General features: G+C 53.2%; 2 protein-coding genes and 1 long non-coding RNA gene across 3 annotated transcripts; all 3 read left to right on the top strand.

Annotated features, from left to right (window-relative positions):
• Window positions 1-11797: 11797 nt before the first annotated feature.
• On the top strand, window positions 11798-13255 carry LOC149912527 (uncharacterized). The gene is made up of 4 exons (XM_090130905.1): window positions 11798-12033; window positions 12186-12337; window positions 12680-12823; window positions 13115-13255. The coding sequence occupies exons 1-4, from the start codon at window positions 11865-11867 to the stop codon at window positions 13253-13255; spliced, it is 606 nt and encodes a 201-aa protein (XP_089987031.1). The 5' UTR covers window positions 11798-11864.
• A 454-nt stretch (window positions 13256-13709) lies between these two features.
• LOC149912526 (uncharacterized) lies at window positions 13710-14355 on the top strand. The gene is made up of 3 exons (XR_016462270.1): window positions 13710-13789; window positions 13875-13948; window positions 14280-14355. It is a non-coding gene; the product is annotated as an uncharacterized LOC149912526 (long non-coding RNA).
• A 4113-nt stretch (window positions 14356-18468) lies between these two features.
• LOC149912525 (maestro heat-like repeat-containing protein family member 2B) lies at window positions 18469-21211 on the top strand. Its single transcript, XM_090131833.1, has 8 exons — window positions 18469-18564; window positions 18680-18772; window positions 19157-19252; window positions 19426-19549; window positions 19751-19854; window positions 20318-20470; window positions 20730-20884; window positions 21028-21211. The coding sequence occupies exons 1-8, from the start codon at window positions 18469-18471 to the stop codon at window positions 21077-21079; spliced, it is 873 nt and encodes a 290-aa protein (XP_089987959.1). The 3' UTR covers window positions 21080-21211.
• Window positions 21212-21612: the final 401 nt, after the last annotated feature.

The following is a 21612-nucleotide window of genomic DNA, read 5'->3' as shown; positions in this document are numbered from 1 at the left end:
TGGAAGCTTGGACATTTCTCCCTATGAGCAGCAGAGGGCAGGAGGGGTCCTAGTTGCAGGCAAACTCTCCTCTTTTTCTGGCACACAAAGACAAAAAGAAGATGAAAACCAGATGTGTTTCCCTGCCCATGGTAAACACCAGCCTTTCCATCCTTACAGTCCTTCTAAACATCAGCACTAATTGAAACAACATCCCACTCACCTTTGCCATGTCTGGCAGAGGTTGCAGCTCTTTCTATTACATCCCTCTAGCTTTCAAGTGAAGAGCTCCTCTGTCACACAAGGAAAAGCAATCTTTTACCTGCTTTGCCATGCTCATGGCAGCAGCAATGCAGATGCCAGCAGCTGATGCCCACAAGGACAGCCAGCCTGGACTTATTTTCATTACATATCTTTGTCCTGATGTCCTTCTAGAAGCTGGAACATTTCACCATCTCAGCAGAAGAGGGTAGGAGTGGTCCAAGTTGCATGCAAACTCTCCTCTTTCTCTGGAACACAAAGACAAAAAGAAGATGAAAACCAGATGTGTTTCCCTGCCCATGGCAAACACCACCCTCTCCATCCTTACAGTCCTTCGTGCCATCAGCACTAATTGAAACAACATCCCACTCACCTTTGCCATGTCTGGCAGAGGTTGCAGCTCTTTCTATTACGTCCCTCTAGCTGTCAAGTCAAGAGCTCCTCTGTCACACAAGGAAAAGCAATCTTTTACCTGCTGTGCCATGCTCATGGTAGCAGCAATGCAGATGCCAGCAGCTGATGCCCACAAGGACAGCCAGCCTGGACTTATTTTCATTTCATATCTTTGTCCTGATGTCCTTCTAGAAGCTGGAACATTTCTCCATCTCAGCAGAAGAGGGCAGGAGGGGTTCAAGTTGCAGGTACACTCTCCTCTTTTTCTGGCACACAAAGAGAAGATGAAAACCAGATGTGTTTCCCAGCCCATGGCAAACACCAGCCTTTCCATCCTTACAGTCCTTCCTGACATCAGCACTAATTGAAACAACATCCCACTCACCTTTGCCATGTCTGGCAGAGGTTGCAGCTCTATTACATCCATCTAGCTTTCAAGTCAAGAGCTCCTCTGTCACACAAGGAAAAGCAATCTTTTACCTGCTTTGCCATGCTCATGGCAGCAGCAATGCAGATGCCAGCAGCTGATGCCCACAAGGACAGCCAGCCTGGACTTATTTTCATTACATATCTTTGTCCTGATGTCCTTCTAGAAGCTGGAACATTTCACCATCTCAGCAGAAGAGGGCAGGAGTGGTCCAAGTTGCATGCAAACTCTCCTCTTTTTCTGGAACACAAAGACAAAAAGAAGATGAAAACCAGATGTGTTTCCCTGCCCATGGCAAACACCAGCCTTTCCATCCTTACAGTCCTTCCTGACATCAGCACTAATTGAAACAACATCCCACTCACCTTTGCCATGTCTGGCAGAGGTTGCAGCTCTTTTTATTGCATCCCTCTTGCTTTCAAGTCAAGAGCTCCTGTGTCACACAAGGAAAAGCAATCTTTTACCTGCTGTGCCATGCTCCTGGCAGCAGCAATGCAGATGCCAGCAGCTGATGCCCACAAGGACAGCCAGCCTGGACTTATTTTCATTACATATCTTTGTCCTGATGTCCTTCTAGAAGCTGGAACATTTCACCATCTCAGCAGAAGAGGGCAGGAGGGGTCCAAGTTGCATGCAAACTCTCCTCTTTTTCTGGCACACAAAGAGAAGATGAAAACCAGATGTGTTTCCCTGCCCATGGCAAACACCAGCCTTTCCATCCTTACAGTCCTCCTGACATCAGCACTAATTGAAACAACATCCCACTCACCTTTGCCAAGTCTGGCAGAGGTTGCAGCTCTTTTTATTGCATCCCTCTTGCTTTCAAGTCAAGAGCTCCTCTGTCACACAAGGAAAAGTAATCTTTTACCTGCTGTGCCATGCTCATGGCAGCAGCAATGCAGATGCCAGCAGCTGATGCCCACAAGGACAGCCAGCCTGGACTTATTTTCATTACATATCTTTGTCCTGAAGTCCTTCTAGAAGGTTGAACACTTCTCCATCTCTGCTGCAATGGTCAAAAAGGGTCCAAGTTTAGGGCACACTCTCCTCATGGCCTCTTGCACTCAAAGACAAAGGGAACATGAAAACCAGAAGTGTTTCTTTGCCCATGGCAGACATCAGCCTTTCCATCCTGACAGTTCTTCCTACAATCAGCTGGAATTGAAACAACATCCCCCACATCTCTTTTATGAACTTATTCATGCATGAATAATAATAATTAGAATTTTTCTGCATATCTTATTTCTGTATGGAAATGATAAGATAACCAGAGCTTTTTTCTCTAAAACAATCCAGCAAATTTGCATTGCATATCTGTGTACGCAAAATGTTTTTGCCATTCATCTCAAATATCAATACATATTGCAAAATAATATAGAAATGTATTTACAGACATTTTTGGGCATAGATTACTTCTGGTCATGTGGGAAACAATCCCTAAGCTGCAATCATGAAATTCTTTTATTAGTTTCTCTGATTTAGCCAGTGTTACTAAAAGGGAAATAAGACACAGGCTTTTGATAGCAGCTGCCAATTTAAGAATGATAATAAGTTTTATTATTCCTGGCTAAGATCAAAGTCCCGCATTTCAGGATTATCTCCAGCTCATCAAGTATAATTAACAGTTTTGGATAGCCACATTATTGTATAGCAATATTGTCTTCCTGCAAGGAATTTCATTGTTTTGACACGTGCCACAGGTTGTTAATAGATTGCCTGATTACCATTTATTTTTTTTATTGGCTTATGATGACCACAGAAAATTATACAGCAGCACCATAAAAACTTTAAATCCTATCCCATGTATCTGCACTCATACGAAAATCATATTGGAAAGCATTGGTGAAACTAAGATTACAAAATAAAGCAGAGGACAATTTCAGTGAAAGCCTGCAGTTTTACAGCTCTGCCCATTTCAAACCCCTGAAGACATCCACGGGTTTCCTGCTGTGGGACACAGGCACTCACCTGCAGCTCAGCACTGCCTGCTCATGCCTGCGCACACCTTCAGGCTGGAACCAAGGAAATCCTCAGCAAAGACATCAGTACATTTTTTGTTAGGATGACTTTCCTAAAGAAGCATCAAATATTTCTTCACGAGAAATACTGCAAGTCCCTTTGACACTAGCCCTTATTTTAAATGTTTAGATTTGTGCTTCATTCAGGCGTGCTGTCACTCCCAAAAAGATTTTTATTCTTTTGCTTTTCATTCTGAGGAATACAGTGATTTCTGCCTTGTTTACTGACTGTAGGCACAGCAATACTCCTGCACCTTCAGGGAAACAGCAAATCCATCTCTTTCACACCCTACTTCTATCAAGCTCATTCACCTTACAAGGTATTTATTGCAAGCAACTCTTCCAAAAATGGAGATTAACAGAGCCTGCAACCCAGGACACCTCAGTAAGCCAGTACTTTTCATCTCCTGAAGGTGTAGGTAGACACAGAGCTGGAACATCTTTTCCAGAGCTGTGTGATGCTATCTCATCTATGTTCCTTTACTGTGCACTCAGCTTCACTTCTTATCTAACCTGGTTGCATCCCAGCATTTCTGGTGCCAAAAATAAACTGACAGCTTTCATCACTAGTTAAAAGGAAACTGCAATAGGAAAAGCAATTTTTCTGATTTCTCTGTTGATCAAAGATGCTTCATGCAAGCCTGATGCATCAATATCAGCTTTAGAATGACAGTCATTAGAGCAGAATCCTTTCACTGATGAAATCCCACAGTCCTGATTCATACAACACTGACACTGGAGGACACAGTAGTTTAGATGAGAGCGCATTAAAAATGACTAAGTTAAGGTCTCAGCAAAGAGTGACAAGTATGAAAAAAAGAGGTTGCAGAAACTGCTTCAGTTTGGCACTCTGGCATAAAGTATGACAACACACAACCTGCCTGTGCAGTTCCAGAAGCAGAAGAAAGCCGTCAACCAAGACTTGTTCTCATCTGCTCTGAAAGTCCACTGGGACAAGGCCACTTTTCTCTGACGTGCTTCCAGAAGTATCACTTCTGAGCACTGTGCCAGGGAGTTACAAGATACTGTTTGTGTGTACAGAGGAGAAAAAGACGTCTGTCTGGAAACAGACTTGGTGAAGGAGAAGCAGCATTTTCCAGAGTACTTCAGAAAGAACTGAGCACTGCCCCAAGAGCTTCAGAGCGGCAGGCTGTCACAGTGTGCCAACCAGCTCAGCTGTGAGTTGGCACTGAAGCTGCACCACAGGGAGAACAAAGCCCCCTGTGCACCCTTGGAGAGCCAAGGGTTGGAGATTCATGAACCTTGAGCTCCTTTCCAACCCGGGCCATGCTGTGATTCTGGGATTCTCACCTTTGCCTCATCTGGCAGAGGGAGGCAGCTCTTTCTCTTGTCTCCCTATGGCTGTCAGGTCACCAGGGCCAGTGTCACACAGGGAACTGCAAACACTGTGTGTGCTGTGCCCTGCCCATGGCAGCACAGAGGCAGCTGCCAGCAGCTGATGCCCACAAGGACAGCCAGCCTGGACTTCCTTTGATTCCTTCCCTTTGGATCAGCGTCCTTCAGGAAGGCGGAACATCTCTCCAGCTGAGCAGCAGAGGACAGCAGGGCTTCGTTGTCTGGGCATGTTCTCTTCTGGCCCTTTGGCCCTCACAGACACAGGAGGAGGACACAGAGGCTGCTGTAACACAGCCAGCCCTGCCTCTCAGGTCAGCTCTCAGGCCATCCTCTCTCCCCTCAGCAGCAGCTCACTGTTCTGCACTCCTCTGGCCTGGGCTGGCAGAGGTGTGCAGCAGTTCTGCTGATCTCCCAGTGCTGGCCATGTCTGCAGTGCCTGTGTGAAAGACACAGGAAGCTGCCAGCATTGCACTGCTCTGCTGTGCCCCTGCCATCACCGAGTTTGCTGTCAGCAGCTGCTGCTACACGTCCATTCAGGCACAGGCCTTTCCTTCCTGGCCCTCTTTCCCCCCTCTCTCCTCTGCTCTCTCTCGTGCTCCCCTTTGGCCTGGGCTGGCTGAGCAGTGCAGGCCTTGTTGTTGCTCCCTGGGCCAACTACGTCACGGTTCCCCGTGACTCTGCCAGCTGCTCTGACACAGCGACTGCGTCCTCAGTGTGGATTCCAGAATGCGACAGACGTCCAGAGAAGACTTCCAGGGCTGATTGGAACATGCTGCCATCAAGAACTGCCATGGCTCAGGCCCCCTGGGAATCTGCTCACAGCGAAAGCTGCTGTCACTCTGTGTGGGCACAGCCTTGTCTGTGTAGGCCTGCTCACACTGCAGCCCCTGTCTGCACCAGAACCGTGCCGATCCACCTTCTCTTGGCCTCCTTGCCTGCATGGAAAAGGGCAGCTTGGGCTGAAGTCCCTCAACTTTCAGATGGCCGAGTGAAGTCTCTGAGCCCTGGTGACCCATGCAGCTCTTCAGCCTGCTGACCTGGTCTGCTGGGGCTGTCTTAACAGGCAGAGGGCACGTTATCCTAATGTCCCCACATCCATCCCTCTTAGCATACTGTAGGCCAGTTCCTAAAAGGACACCTGCACAATCTCTCTGAATGTTAATCAACACGTAGTTGGTCTGTGCACTGCAGAAATTGCACCTAGGTTTTCAGTGGTGATTAGCTATGTGTTTAGTCAGAGGTGCAATGGTTCTAATGGTGAGAGAAAGACATTCCCAGTTGTCATCAGGTGGAACACACTTCAGACTGGAATCCTCAAGCAGACTGCAGTCAAGCTTTCTTAATTACTTGTTGTTGTTATCAATTCAGACGCATCTCTCAATTCCTGCTTGAATGAACATTCTGTAATAATCTGCTGAGACAGTGCAAGGCTTGACAATGAGACTATAGTTTATGAAAGCAGCACTTTTTACTTCCTTTACAAGTTCTTATCTGAATGCTAAATACAACATCAATTCACTTCTCACTGGGTTGAACGTTTTAAATATTTGGTAAACATAATGGTTCTAATTCTGACATTTAATATGAAAATATTAAAATTCCTTGTAAGTACTTTTTTGTTAGAATGCCAGATGCTAAAGGGATGAAGTGGCACAAGAAAGCAAAATACCTCTGCTGATGGCAGGAAGGACTGTAAGGATGGAAAGGCTGGTGTTTGCCATGGGCAGGGAAACACATCTGGTTTTCTTGTTCCCTTTGTCTTTGAGTGCCAGAAAAACAGAGGAGAGTGTGCCCTCAACTTCGACCCCACCTGCCCTCTTCTGCTGAGATGGAGAAATGTCCCAGCTTCTAGAAGGACATCAGGACAAAGATATGTAATGAAAATAAGTCCAGGCTGGCTGTCCTTGAGGGCATCAGCTGCTGGCATCTGTGGGCATCAGGAAGGATGGAAAGGCAGATGTTTGCCATGGGCAGGGGAACACATCTGGTTTTTCTCTTCTCTTTGTGTTTGAGGACCAGAGTCCAGGAGGATTCCTGTTTCCATGGGCTATCATCAAATTGTCTTTCACTTTGGCGATCACACATTCTTCTGGACCCTGAGGATCCGCCTGACAATTTGCCCATAGTTCAGAGTAGACAAACACAGACTGAAGAATCTCTCAGTTTTCAGCAGGTCCTCATCAGGTGGAACTTTGTTCCTCTCCTCCCGGCTGCATGACATCTCTGGAATATTACCAGAAAGTGAAAACCCAAGTAAGTTCTGGATGCCCCACTCCTGTATGCATTCAAGGCCAGGCTGGATTTGGCTCTGGGCAGCCTGGTCTAGTGGTTGGCTGCCCTGCACAGAGCAGGGGGTTGAAACAAGATGATCATTGTGGTCCTTTTCAACCCAGGCCATTCTGTGATTCTATGATTTAATCAGAATGTAAATGCCGTAGTATCTCCTCATAGGATGCCAAAAATTAGTCAAGTCCTGCAGTACTCCAGAATAAACACTGCAAATACACTGCAGTTCATTTAATCCAGCCAGTTATTCAGTGCACTCTTTTTCTAGCCAGGCTACTTGGTCCCCTACAGCTTCTGGTCTTCTGAAAAACATCAGTGTTTTGTTATCCATTTGGAAGCTCAGTGTTACGTCCTGTGATCTCTCTAGATTTCTCCATGAGAATATGTAGAAATCTGTAAAGCTCTGATGTCCCTCAGTTCACTACACAAAATTTAAGGGCAGTGCCAAATTCCGTATATCTAGTTCATCCTGCAGAATGATGCCATTTTTTTTATCTCAGTGAAAAGTATAGCAGTCAGAACAGGACTGGATTTTTGTTCCAGCGCAGACCAAATTTCCTGCCTACCTTCAAGAAAAGCTCATCGTGTGTAGCTACAGTTACGTACAGATGCAGCTCCTCTGTTAAAATGTACAGAGAGAATGTTCTCTAACCTTGATATGAGATATTTACTGATCTTGTATCATGAGTGACCTCCTGATTCTTCACGCCTGACAATTTTTAAATAATGAGAAATAAAAACACATATTTTTCAAAACAGGTATAGAGATTGACTTACAAAAAAATGTTTATCTTGAATCAATCATACACTCACCATTGCAATAAGAAAAAAAAAAAAAAAAAGAAAAGAAAAAAAGAAAAAAAAAAGAAAGAAGAAAAGCCACATTCTTACAGTGGCATTTTACAGTTTTGTAATTCTGTTGTGTGAAATCAAGGTTCTCTCATCGTGAAATAATGACCAAGTTCTCTTTTCATATCTAAACATACAAATGCTAAAGGCAGCAGTGCTGTTCAAGAATACATTACCAGCTCAAACACTGCTTTGGCTACACAACTGAAGGTAGTAAGGAATTTTATCAAGGAATCACAGAATCACAGAACTGCCAGGGTTGGAAGGGACCTCAAGGATCATGAATCTCCAACCCCCCTGCCACACGCAGGGCCACCAACCATTCCACCTAATGCTAGACCAGACTGCCCAGGGCCCCATCCAATCTGGCCTTGAACACCTCCAGGGACGGGGCATCCACAACCCCCCTGGGCAGCTGTTCCAGTACCTCACCACTCTCTCCGTAAAGAATTTCCCCTGACGTCCAACCTAAATCTCCCTTCCCTCAGCTTAAAACCATTTCCCCTTGTCCTGCTGTCACTCACCCTTTCAAAGAGTTGATTCCCCTCCTGTTTGTAGCCTCCCTTTAGGTACTGAAAGGCTGCCATGAGGTCACCCCACAGCCTTCTTTTCTCCAGGCTGAACAAGCCCAGCTCTTTCAGCCTGTCCTCATAGGGGAGGTGCTCCAGTCCCCTGATCATCTTCGTGGCCCTCCTCTGGACCCTCTCCAACAGCTCCCTGTCTTTCTTGTACTGGGGGCTCCAGACCTGGACGCAGTACTCCAGATGGGGCCTCACAAGAGCAGAGTAGAGGGGAACAATCACCTCTCTGTCCCTGCTGGCCACCCCTCTGCTGATGGAGCCCAGGATCCCATTTGCCTTCCGAGCCGCAAGGGCACACTGCTGGCTCATGTTAAGTTTTTCGTCTACCAAGACCCCCAGGTCCTTCTCCACAGGGCTGCTCTCAAGGACCGCTCCTTCCAGTCTGTAGGGATGCCTGGGATTCCTCCGGCCCAAGTGCAAAACTCTGCACTTTGCCGTGTTGAACCTCATCAGGTTCACCCGGGCCCACCTTTCCAGCCTCTCGAGGTCCCTCTGAATGGCATCCCGTCCTTCAACCGTGTCAACCACACCACTCAGCTTGGTGTCGTCAGCAAATTGCTGAGGGTGCACTCGATTCCGTCATCGATGTCATTGATAAAGATGTTAAAGAGCACCGGTCCCAAGACAGACCCCTGGGGGACGCCGCTCGTTACCAGCCTCCACCTGGACATGGAGCCATTGATGGCCACCCTCTGTCTGCGGCCTTTCAACCAGTTTCTTATCCATCGAGTGGTCCACCCATCACATCCACATCCCTCCATTTTGGAGAGAAGGATGTGGTGGGGGACCATGTCGAAGGCCTTGCTCAAGTCCAGGTAAAATAATTTGTATCAGTAATTAAAAGTACTTGCTTACTGCTTACAAAGAAGTACATAACTTACAAAGTACATTCGCCAGATGAAAAACAGGGCATCAATACATCTGCATTACTAGAAGCAAATATATTGCACTGACACTTGTAAACCATTTTACCTGTCTCACAGTGATTTTCCAATAAGAAAACAAAGGAAGAAGAAGTATAAAGGCTCCTTGTGCTGCTGGTATGTAAATCACCCAAGCAATCACAAGTGAAGATGAGAATGGTGAAAGCTCACTGCTGATGTACCGAAATCTTCATGTGCTATATCAAACCTGCAAGGAATGCAATGGACAAATGACAAGCTCACGTCTCTCTTCTGACAAGGTTTTGGCTGCAGTGACAGCCTTCTTTCTGAGTCAAATCTTACCATCCTCCCAGCAACAAGCTCTACGTGCTGAATGGCATATTGCTGGGAGCATCCTTCCACAATCCAGTAATGGTCGGAACAGAACTGTGAGCTTGATTTCTTGGAAAATCAGGCTGTGTCTGAATGTATTCCAGCACAGAGCAGGAGAAGAGACGGTACTGAGCAGCATGGCAGCAGGTAAACAAGGCATCGTGTGCACTTTAGAAAGTAGAGCTTTCCTGTGACGGAGAAGGGAGCAAGATGGGGGAAGATGGAGAGAATCAAAGACTGCGGCCCTTGGTGGGAAGGAAAAAGCTAACTTCAGTGTGGGACACAAGCAATAAGGACAGGATTTGGAGAGTTTTCTGCTTTCTATTGAGGTGTTCAGCACCTCACCACTCTTAGAATTTTTCTCCTAGTATCGGATCTGACTGTGTGGGTTCCAAATGCCCCAGGCAGAGGAAGAACTCAGTTTGGATTCCTCTCACATGTAGTAGAAGAGGGCAAAGGAAAGGCAATCTGCAGACACCATCTCCTCCAGCAATTTGTAAACCTAGCAGATCTGCCCCATGCTTTATTTATGAGTGAGTGCAATAGAACATTTGGCCTTGTGTCAGCTGGAGGAGCTGACTGCTGCACTCAATGGAAGATTTCAGTTTTTCCTTTCAGCCACAGAGATAAGCAATCATGTTTTAATTTCAGTCTGAGTCAGGACACACTGCATAGCAGAGTACTTGTATTTGTACTGTATTAATTGTGACTTTCAGAGTTACAGTTACACAGTTTGGGCCCTGATGACTTCAGCTGTTGAAAATAATGCAGCCTAGTCACCTCCTGGGACGGTGACAGCAGTGGAAATGTGAAATTGCTGCCTTCCCTTTTCTTTTTCATGGTTTAGACTCTAAGGTTAGTGTTGCTAGCTAGGTTTGTCATGTTTCTAATGTTATTAGAAATGTAGCAGCAGAGCTCCAGATAGACACCAAAAGATGTGAAGCTTCTATCTTCATGTGGGCTGGACTCTTAACTGTACGCTTTTTAATAAAGGAGATTATTTTGTATGCCAGCATTTTCTACAATAGAGATTAGTGTGTGTAATACTTTCCATGTATCATCTTTCCTCCTTTCTCACAAGGGAGAGCAGAGGCTCTCCCTCAGCTGAGGTCATTCCCTGCTTGGAATTCCGCATGGAACCTGAACCCCAGAGCCGAGTGCATCACAGAACACGCTGCGTTTGGGGGCCTGCAGGGCTGCCCTGCGTGCTGCCTGGTCCCCAGCCATTCCCTGTGAGGTGACACTGCGCTGTGATGTCACAGTGGTACCTCGTGCGCCCTCGTGGCAGCGGTGGGAGCGGTGGCTCAGTCCGCTTGTGGGACCCGCAGGAAGCGGAACCAGAGAGAGCGTTGCGTCTACCTGGAGATTTCCTGCTGTCATGGAGCGGCTGAGAGCCCTTCGAGGTGAGTCCCTCCACCTCTCCGCACGCCGTGACGCCGCCCGAGCGCACGTGTGCCTCCAGAGTCAGTTCAGGCCGCGCCGGCAGCACCGTCCTCGCTCTGCTGAGCGCAGCTGCCCGCCGTGGTTTCCCCGGCACCCCAGCAAGGGGAAAGCTCCCTCCCCCGTCCCCGCCAACCGTGGGGCTGGAGGAGCGTTCCTCCCAGAGCCGGCCGGATGCTCGGCCCTGGCTCCGAGCGACACCGGCGGCAGCTGCTCCGCTCTTTGCTTCCAGGTCTCTTTGCCTGTGTGGGCTGCGTGCCCAGACGTACGCGTCGCAGGGAGAGAAGCAGGGTGCCGAGCCCTGTCCCTGTCTCCGCTGTGACTGTGCTGCAACAGCGCCTGCAAGACCGGGAGGTGAGCTGGGGACGTCCGGCCGTGAATCCTTGCCGTGGCGCAGTGCCGTGGTCCTGTGGGTGCCGGGCCGCGGCACCACACCGGCACGGTGATGGGTGGCAGTGGGCGGCTCCCCGAGAGCAAGGGCAAAGCAAAGCATGACTGGTCCCTGTCCCCAGGGTGATCGAGCACAGGTGTACCGCGAGCTGGAGGGCGCCCTGTGGGAAGACGACAGCCGCCCGCCGTGCGGAGTGGTGAACCGGCTGCTGGCAGAGGTGTCCCGGGACCTGACGGCAGCCCAGGTGAGGGGTTACAGCCAAAGGCAAAGGGAGCCGCTGCCCGTGCTGGTGTTGTGCTGGTGGACGGCGGTGGCTCAGCCCTTCCCAGGGTCTCAGGCAGTCTCCTGGACGGTGTGTCACCAGTGACTCCTTTTCAGGGTGTCAGGGACAACGTGAGGATGGCTGCCAGCAACGTCTTGGTGGCTCTGGCCCGGATGCATTTCAGCTTGGTGATGGCTGAGCTCCAGGGCCAGCTGAAGGCCATCGGGGAGAGACCCAAGGATTTCGTGCTCATCACCCTCAGCAAACTGTTCGGCATCTACGGTAGAGTGCTCTCAGCCACCCTACACCTATGACAACTGGGGAAAGGGGTCTTTCCTCTCTGCGCGTGATCTGCACCCTGGGGGATGCAGGGCTTCCCCCCCTCCTCTGTTGCTGCCAGGGCTCTGACTGTGGACCTCTACTTCCTCTCTGCAGCTCCACAGTGCATCCCCTTCACGTGGCTGATGCTGGCTGGCCTGCGCAGTGTGGTGGGCCAGGTGAGGAGCGGCCGGACCCTGCGCCTCGCTTGTGCTGGTGAGTGCTGGCTCCAGAGCAGGGGGCCTCGGGACAGCCCTTGCACCTCGCCCTGCTGCAGGCTCTCACAGGCTGCCTTTTCTCTCACTCTCTTTAAACACAGAAAATAACAATTACTATTCATAAGTGTTTCTTTAATTTTGTTTTTTCAGTTGTGAAACAGTGGCTGGATGGAGTGAAGACTCACTTGTCCTCTGGATCCCAATGCCCCTGGCCTGCCATGGAGAAAGAGCGGATCTATGAGAACCTTCAGGAGCTGCTCTTCTCTGTGCTGAGGAACTGGCAGGACTGCCAGGAGGAGGAGGTGAGCCTTGCTGCGCCCCCAGCCCAGGGTGGCAGCGGGGGCACCCATGTGGCAGCTCTGTCTGTGCCCAGTGGGCTGGCAGCTGAGCAGTGGTGGGAGGGAGTGGGCTGGCTCTGCAAAGGGCCCCGAAGTGGCTCTGTGGCAGGGAGCAGCTACATGTCACAGCACTGTGGCAGGAAGAGCTGGGGATGAGGGTCTGGGGAAAACCTGCCTGCCCTCCAGAGCGAGCCCATCTCCTGCTGGGCGTGGGGGTTGGGGAAGGGGAAGGGAAAGAGAAAGCCTTCTCTGTAGGAAGGGCAGACCTTCGGTCTTTGATGCCGGGCCTCTGCCATCCCTCTCCAGGACAAACAGGCCGTCCTCGGGGCCGTGGCTGCCATGCTGGACGTTCTCCTGCAAGAGGAGCTGCACCAAGAGCACGTCTGGGAGCAGCTCCTCTGGCTTGTGCACCCGTGTCAGGAGATCCAAGACACCTGCAGGGTGGCCAAGGTGAGACGCTGTGCAGGGCTCAGGGTGGACGTGGGGCCAGTGCAAGTGCCACGAGGGGTCGGGGGGTGCAGGGAGGAGGTGGGGAGCCCTTGGAGAAAGGAGGAATGGGTGCCTGAGAGCCTGAGGAGCTCTGTGCTAGCAACTGGGGGGACCACATCCAGTTGCATTTCATGGGGGAGAATGCCTGTGCAGGAGCTTCCCCCTGCGGAGGAACAGTTGGAAAACAATTTCTCCACTCCCAAGTGGCTAGATGTGGCTTCATCCCTTTCCTCCTCTCCTGGTCTCTTGCAGAGCCTCACTGTCTTCCTGGAGGCCTTAGAGGGCATTGAGTCTGTCATCCAGAAGGACAAGTTTCTGGACATCACGAGTGCCGTGTTCTACCAGGTAAGGGGAGCCTATCCTTGTGCCCACAGCAGTTTCCCTTTTGGCTAAGTCTCAGGAGGAGTGCAAAGGTCTGAGCCCCTGACTAATGCAGCTGAGCCTTGGCTCCTGCATGCTCAAGGCTGTTCCAGAGCCGTGCCTGTCCCCCTGGGGATGCTGTGAGGCAGGCTGGGTTTTGTCTGCCTGTGCTCTTCCTGAGAGTGCCCAGGGAGACGAGAGCAGCAGCACAGCGTCTTTTCCATCCTCAGTGCTGATGTGATTTTCTCATATGGACCTTGTTCCCACAGCTCTATGACAACACCAAGCAGCACAGCGAGGCTGATCGAGCGGAGCTGACCCACTGCATCCTGCTGCAGGGTAAGGAGAGGAGCTTTGGCAATGCTTGCAGTGCCCTGGCCAAAATCGCTCTCATAAACCTCAGGATTGGGCACGAGTTTCTCGCTAACATAGCGTGGGATTTCCTCCCTGCAGCCCGGATCTGCCCAGAGGAAATGGTCCTGTTTCTGCAGTCACAGCTGGGCGAGGACTGGGAGGCTGGACGCGTGGCAGCACTGGGTCTGCTCGGTGCTCTGGCTCGCTCTGATGGTCAGTACCACAGGCTGGGACTTCCAGGGATCCCCTCTGCCATCGGGGTTGTGGCTCCGCTCATGCTTCTGTGCATCTCTTGCAGAGCCCGTGATGATGGAGAAGCTGCCCCAGGTGGTTGAGGCTGTGCAGTGTCTGTGCAGCGACCTCAGGATCCGGGTGAGCTGCTTTGGGAAAGGAAAGCTCTGTCAGGGTGGTGATGCTGCTGCCAACACGGGCAGGGCTGGGGTGACTAGAGAGGTGCTGGGGCATTGACCACACGGTCGCGATGGCTCCTGTGGGAGAGCAGGCAGAGTGGAGCAGGCAGGTCCCTGTGCTGTGCTTGGAAAGTGCATAGCCTGGTGCTACGGCCTGGCCCTCACCTCAGGAGCCAAGGCTTCTCCTCTGCTCCTGTTGTCTCTGCTCGTGCCCAAAGGGCTGCCCCGATGAGCAGGTGGCTTCCCTTTGCCTTCTGACCAGAAAAATCACGCCCACAATTGACCCCTGGCAGGTGAGGACGGCAGTTCTGCATTTCATCAAGGACCTGCTCAGTTTGAACACCCGGAGCTGCTCAGCCTGGGATGTGGTGGGGCACATCTTCACTGAGTTCAGCCGCACCGCTGGAAGAAGGGTAAGGACAGTGGGCAGCATCTTCTTTGGGAAGACCTGTGCTGCTCAGAGGGTGGCACAGAAGCACCGCTGGGGCCGCACCTGAGCCTCCTGAGAGGCTCCTGAGAACTGAGGTAACCGGGTTTCAACACCGTTGTTGTGCAGGCAGCTGGAGACCTTTCTGCCCGGGAAGCCCAGGAAGAAGGAGCTCTGCAGGAGCTGTGCATGGACATCCTGGGGTCTCTGGACGTCTCTGCGACAGGGATGTCCAAAGTAAGTCACATCTGCCCTGCTGCTGCTCCTTGCCTTTGCACCACCTGTTCCTCATCCCACCACCCCAGGTCTCTCCTCCAGCGTGCTCTGAAGCACGCAAGGCTCAGGGAAATTCGCAGAGTCCTCTTCGTCTCTGAGCGGAGGCAGGAATGCTGACACGCTCAACTGCCTCGTTCCCGACAGCTCCTGTGGCCACGGCTGCTGCTGTTCGTGGTGCCAGCCCAGCACACCGGCATGCTGATCCCGGTCTCGCGCTGTGTCCGAGCCCTGGCCGAGAGAGAGGATCTGACAGGACGGCGAGTAGAGGAGCTGGATCCCCATTTCCTCAGCTCCATGTTTCAAGGTAGGAGCAGAAGCTCCGCCAGTGAGCTCTGCTGACCTGTGCTACCACCCAGAAGGGACAGCGGAGCTGCGCGTGGCTGGGCACGGAGCGTCTTGGAGTCTGACTCAGCACTTTTTTCTCCTCACAGGCCCACGACTGACTCCCCAGACACTGCTGGCGCGCCTGCTGGTGAGTAGATGCTCCAGAGCCCAGTGCCACCAGCCCCCGGGAGGAAGCAGCACGGCCACGGGCAGAGCTGTTGGCTGCTCCTTGCCCGCCAGGGCAGAGCTGTTGGCTGCTTCCATCCTGGGGGGAAGCCGCTGCTCTTGCTGCAGAAGTGACCCTGCTTCTCCTTGCTCTCGCTCAGGTGGTGGCAGGGAGCCCTGTTGCAGGCAGCGAACTCCAGGCCGCTGCCTTACAGCTGATGCAAAACCTCCACAGCAGGTTCCACAGAGCTGTGGGGGCCATGTGGGCCGCTGAGATCCCCCTGCTGCTGCAGTGTCTCCAAGGTAAAGTGCTGGTGGGGAGGGAGAGGCGGAGGCAGGGAAGGGCGGGAGTGAAAATGCAGCTCTCTCTGCAGGGTGGCAGAGGGGAAGCATTGCCTGCAGCCCAGTGCTTGCTCTGCTGCTGTTCCCATTCCAGGGAGACAGCGCTGAGGCCCGGGGATCTTTCCCCGCGGGGATCTGCCCCTTCCAGGACACGGATGGGCCCTTCACGTCCCCTCAGTTAGTTCTGTGTTCCTGCGGGGACAGTGTTTGTGGGGAGGGACAAGTCAGTTTGTGGAGGGGGTGCGGGTCCCAGCTTGGCAGTGTCAAGTGCCCAGGCCAAGCCAGGTTTGCAGCAGCTCTTCTTCTGTGCCTTGATCCCAAGTAAGGGTCTTTTTCTTCCTGTTGCTGTGCAGGGAAAGATGAGAGCTTCCTGGACACTGCAGGGTGGGAGCGCCGTCTGCTGAAGGTACAGCACTGCTGGGTGCAGAGAAGTGCTTGCCTGCCCCAAGTAGCCCCGCTCCCATATGAGCCACCACGGGACAGGAACAGCCTCTCCAGTGCTGCTGAGGAGCCTTTGAGGCGCTGCCTCTTCCGCTCTGTCCCAAGCCCAAGGGGGGTCTTAGGAGAAGGGGGGCAGGCAGCTTTAAGGGAGGGAATGCTGGGGGAGCTGGGAGAGGAACTGTTCTTCCAGACACCTCTCCCCAGAGGGCTGCAGCAATTGGGAGTGAGGGAAGAGGCAAAGGGCGAGGGAACATCGTCTTCTCCTGTTCTCCAACAGTTCCTCGGGGCGTCAATGGACACCATACGGGATGAGGGCTGGATCGAGGCCCTGAGCTGTGAGCTGAGCCGGTGGCTGAGCAGCTCTGCCAGCAGCTCTGCAGAAAAGGTGAGTTCCCCCCGGCTCCACGCAGCGGTGCAGCTGCAGGTGTCCAACTGGGGCTGGGGCTGCGGCTGGTGCTCTGCCCACGCGGGATGCTGGTGCTGCTTCCCCAGTCTGTGCCCCCAGAGGGCCTTTCCCTGCAATCTGCCCAGGGATGGCTAAAGCTCGGCCCTGCAGCTGCTCTCAGCGACTCCCGGGGAGCGTGGGTCCTTCCCACTTGGCCCTTCCCCAACAGGTTAAGCTGCTGCCACATCTCAACTTCTTCCTTCCCTTCCCCTGCAGTCTTTCCTGTACAAGGCTCTGGGCACAGTGCTGGGAGCCTGTAAGGGAGTCCTCTACGTCCAGGAGAAGCTGCTGCAGCACCTGGAGGAAGCAAACGCGGAGGACCCATGTGAGGCCCAGGTGAGCCCTGCTCTCCTCCAGCTCCTGCGAGCATCCCCGCTCCGTCCCTGGGGCAGAGGGCTTCTCCTGGCCCTGCTCCGCGCCTTTCCATCTCCTCCCTGCTGCCCTTTTCCTCAGGAGAGGATCTGTAGATTCAGGCCTGTGCCAACTGCCCCTTGTTCCTTTGTGCAGGGAATGGTCTCTCTTCTCAGCCACGCGGCTGAGAGTAACTTCCAAGCAGTCCTGGCCACGCTCACCACATTTGCGTCCAGGCTGTGCAAAGGCCGCAACGCGAGGATTTCCAGGCGCAAGAAGGTAAAGCGTTACGGGTTTCCATCTTGGCATTCTTCTGCCTTTTTTTCTGCCCTGGAGCCCAGGTGCATCGCGGGGCACTGGGGGCCGTTGAGCGAGTGTCTCAAGGCATTTCTTCCCACACAGATGGAGCTGGACAGCACGAGAGCTCAGGCCACACGCAGCGCTCTCGTGCTCGCCCACGGCAGCTTGGCACTGCGTGCCTCCAAGGAACAGCTGCTCGCCCACCTGGAGGGAGACATCGTGGGCAACATCCTGATGCTCTACAGCTGCAGCTGCCGGGTGAGAGCTCAAAGCGTGCCAGGGTGTCTGAGCGCCCAGCTGCAGCCCCTCCACACGGGGGGATGCTGAGAGGGGCCTTCCCTTTCCAACGGTCCCTCAGGGAATGGTTTGTGCCCAGATGAAGACCCAAGCCCTTCCCTTAGCATTGCCCCCACGTGTCCCCCTTGCAGCCCTCATCCCGTCCCACAGTTCAAAGAATGTTCTTCTCTCTTGGGCCTCAGGACCTGCAGAACAACCTCGCACTGGTGCAGAGCATCACCGACTTCAGCTCTGCCTTCCAAGCAGTCGTGGGTGATTCTGCATGCTTTAATCCCTCCTTGAAGGGAAAGCTTCTGGAGATCCTGATGGTGAGTGCCTAGAGGCAGGGCTGCCTGCAGAGTTCTGGGCTGCGCCATGCAGCCCGCTTCCCTGGGGGCACACAGGTCTCCATCAGCCACATGTCTCCAGCTGGTGGGGACTTTGGGTGCTGGAGGCAGCTGCTGGGCAGCGGGCTAGGTGCACCAGCTGTCGAGCTGCTGCATCCTGCAGTGCTTCCATGGGAAACATGGGAGTGATGGGGCTGGTGTGTGGCCGTTATGCCTGTCTCGGAGCTGGGTGGAAAAGCTCTCATGTGCCCCCTGCCCACCTTGACAGTGTCTCTCTGGGACTTGCAGGACCTGCTGAAGAAATATTATTCGGGCATCCCTGTCTCCCCAGTGCCCCTCAAGGTGGTTCTGGCCCTGGAGCAGTTGAGGTAAGGTCCCCATTTTGGGTAGCTCCTGAAGGTCTGGAGGGGGTAGGGGGCGAGGAGCCGCATCTATAGGAGTGAAGACTGGGCTGTTGTGCCCAGCAGAGCTGAGGTTCTGGGCAGGGAGAAAGGCCCTGGTGCTCCTGTCCCCTGGCAGGGAAGAGACAGGAGAGTTGGGGTTTCCTTCCCTTCAGAGAGGGAGGTGGTTCACTGCTGCCGGGGAGGAGGTGGGCGCTGCTGGAACTGAAGACAGTGCTCAGCAGCAGGAGCTGGGGGTATTGGCTTGGTAGCTGTCGATTAGGAGAAAGTCAGATGTTGTCTGAACAAGGCTGGAGAGCACTGCTAAAGGCCCTTTCTGATTTCTCTTCCTTTCTTCCTCCTGTCAGCAAGCTGAAGCCCTGTTTTGAAAGCAAGGACATGCGGGAGATGTTGGTCCTGTGCTGCAAGAACATCGTGACGCACCCTTCAGCAGAGATGATGCTGAAGATCAGGAAGTCACAGCACGCAGCGCAGTACCTGCAGGTAACCTGCCGTAACTTTCCCGGCCACCTCTCGGTCAAACCCGACCTCAGCACACACAGCCTATGCTCTGGCAGCAGCCGTGATGCTAAACCTCACTGCCCTCTTCTGCTTTCAGCTTCAGCAAACGTCCCTGAAAGCTCTGGGCCGGCTCATGGCGGTTCTGCTCCAGACAGAGCCCAGCGGCGGCTTCTTTCAGAACATAGTGCATGTGAGTATGTGTGGGGCAAGGGAGAAAGCATGGTGCCTGTCGGCAGTGGGGGCAGATCTGGGGACTGAGAGGGTGATCAGAGGGGAGCAATCTCCTGCTGACGTGCCAGCTCACTGCGAGCTCAGAAATGGGCAGAGCGATGGGCCCTGCAGGGGAAAGGCAGGAGCCAGCCCCTGGCAGGCCACAGCCGAGGAAAAGCTCCCGGGTTGGCAGGCAGGATGACTGCAGAGAGCGGGGGCAGCAGTGCCGGTGCTCAGTGAGGCTGGAGGCCACGTGGAGCCACAGGGCAGCCTTGGGGGAAAGTGCTGGGGAAGGAGGGACAGGGAGAGGGGCGGCAGGAGGGAAAGCAAAGACGTCCTCAGTGAGACAGATGCTCTACCCCAGGTCCTGCAGAAATGCATGGTCTCAGAGAACGTGTGGGAGCGCAAGAGGGCCCTGCAGACCTGCTCCCAGCTGCTGGCTGTTTGCGAAGAGCTTCGAGTGAGTAAAGAGCCCCACCGCATACCCCCTGCTCCCTCCCCAGAGCCCCTGAGCTGGAAGGCGAGCTCCGCCCAGCTGTGCATGCTGTGCCACGGCGTGAGGAAGGCACAGGCGGAGAAGCCAGGGAGAGCCGGGGCTGCCTACAGCTTTCTTCCTGCCTCTCACCCCTGCAGAGAGCAGATGCCTGCGAGCACTTTGGCTCCCTGGTGGGATTGCTGGCGCCTCTGACGTGCGACCCCATGCCCGCATCCCGCCAGTTGGCTGCCTCCTGTCTGAGCTCCCTTCTCCGAATCCAAGGTGAGCAGAGCAGGTTGCACCAGCCCTCTGCCCTCCTCCGTGGCACTGCCAGAGCCCCACGGGCTGGGCCCTGTTTACAGGAGGGAGAGGCACCGTGCACAGCTCTCTTCTCGTCCCCACCCTGTCCTCTGTCTCTCCCCCGTGGAGAGCGGTTCCATTTCCAGAAGCATGACTTCCCTTTTCTCCCTGGGCTCTTTCCAGCCAAAGCAGCCAACAGGGAGCCAGGAGACATCGGGAGCCTGTCTGAGGGACTGCATGCCTGCAGCACTGTCTCTCAGCTCCAGACCACGTCCAAAATGGCCATGGTAAGTGGACCCAGAAAGGGGTGGTGGGATCTCTGTGCGGAGGCTTCTGCACGACTCTGTGCTGCTCCCAGCCTTTCACACCGTTTCCAAAATGAGCTGTCACCCTGAGACCGCTGTTCTCAGCAAGCAGCAGGAGGCTCTGAGCTATGGCTGGCCTTCAGGCACGCAGTGCAAGGGGCTGACTCCATGATGTGTGTGTGTGTGTGTGTGTGTGTGTGTGCACTTGCGTGCATGTGTGACTGTGGCTGCTGGGAGGTAGGCTTTGCATGTCAGCAGACACCATGGGTGCAGAAGCTGAGCGAAGGCTCAGCCGCCTTCCGTGTAAATAGCAGGGTACGGACAGCAGGAGCGTTGTGAATGGCCGGCAAGCCACTGAGCTAAGAATGCCCTCCAGCCTGCTTTGTGCTCTGAAGAGCTGCGCAGAGCAGTGATGGGATCTCTCCTGCTTCTCATCTCTCTGCAGATCGTGTGCAGAAACTTCCCCGTCGAACGCACCGTCGACTTCATGATGGCCACCAAGGAGACCATCCGGAAAGCCACAGGAGTGCGCGTGCGTGCTGCTGGGAAGTGGGTGACCACCTTTCTGCAGATGCACGGGAAGGACATCTGTTGGAACGTAAGAGACTTTCTTTCTTCCACGTGTCTTGGTTTGTTTCTGGCTGTTGCACCATGCCCTGTGCCGTCTGCCTCTGGTACTAAAGCAGCACAGCCTGAGCGCAGAGCCAGGGCTTGGACAGGGGGGCTGGTTTGAAATTTAGGCTTAGGCATTGCAGCATGTCAAGGGAGCGGGCACTGCTCACGCGCTGAATGTCCCTGGTTAGGCCCTGCAGAGTCCAGGATGCAGCAAGTCCTTCCTTCTCCCCTTCTTCTTCCAGGTGCCACCCATCCTCTACATCCTGCGCAGCTGCGCGTCATCTACGCAGCAGAGCACGTTCGTGCCCTTCCTGTGCCAGGCGGTGGTCATCCTCACCCGCTGTCACACTGAGGCCGTGATGAACAACTTCTCCCGGCCGCCTGGACCCACAGACAGGTACTGGCACTCCTGCCTTTGCTGTAGTTGTAGCTTGCCTCTGCCAGAGGGATCCAGGGAGGAGGCAGCTTCTCTTTTTTCCTCTCAAAGTCTGTGTGAGGTGGAAATTACTCAGTCACAACTTGAGACTCTCCATTTTCTAGTGAGACGTGGAAGAGAATAAGAGAGTTCTGCCTTCAACGGTGGAGCCAGTAGAAGAAAAAGGAAGAAAAAGAAAAGGAAACGAAAGGAAAAAGAGAAAACGAAAGGAGAGAAGAGAAAAAAGATAGAAAGGAAAAGAAGAAGGAGAGAAGGGGAGTAGAAGGGAGAGGAGAGGAGGGAGAAGGGAAAGGAGAGGGAAAGAGGAGGAATGAGAGGAAAGGGGAGGGAAGAAAAAGGGAATGAAAAAGAAATTTAAAATGAGGAGAGGAGAGGAGAGGAGAGGAGAGGAGAGGAGAGGAGAGGAGAGGAGAGGAGAGGAGAGGAGAGGAGAGGAGAGGAGAGGAGAGGAGAGGAGAGGAGAGGAGAGGAGAGGAGAGGAGAGGAGAGGAGAGGAGAGGAGAGGAGAGGAGAGGAGAGGAGAGAAGAGAAGAGAAGAGAAGAGAAGAGAAGAGAAGAGAAGAGAAGAGAAGAGAAGAGAAGAGAAGAGAAGAGAAGAGAAGAGAAGAGAAGAGAAGAGAAGAGAAGAGAAGAGAAGAGAAGAGAAGAGAAGAGAAGGGAGGAGAAGAGAAGAGAAGAGAAGAGAAGAG

The sequence above is a fragment of the Phasianus colchicus genome, chromosome Z, assembly GCF_987193195.1.
Source record: "Phasianus colchicus chromosome Z, bPhaCol1.hap1.1, whole genome shotgun sequence".
NCBI lineage: Eukaryota > Metazoa > Chordata > Aves > Galliformes > Phasianidae > Phasianus > Phasianus colchicus.
The sequence above is the reverse complement of the archived record's forward strand: the minus strand, read 5'-3'. Positions and strand labels throughout refer to the sequence as shown.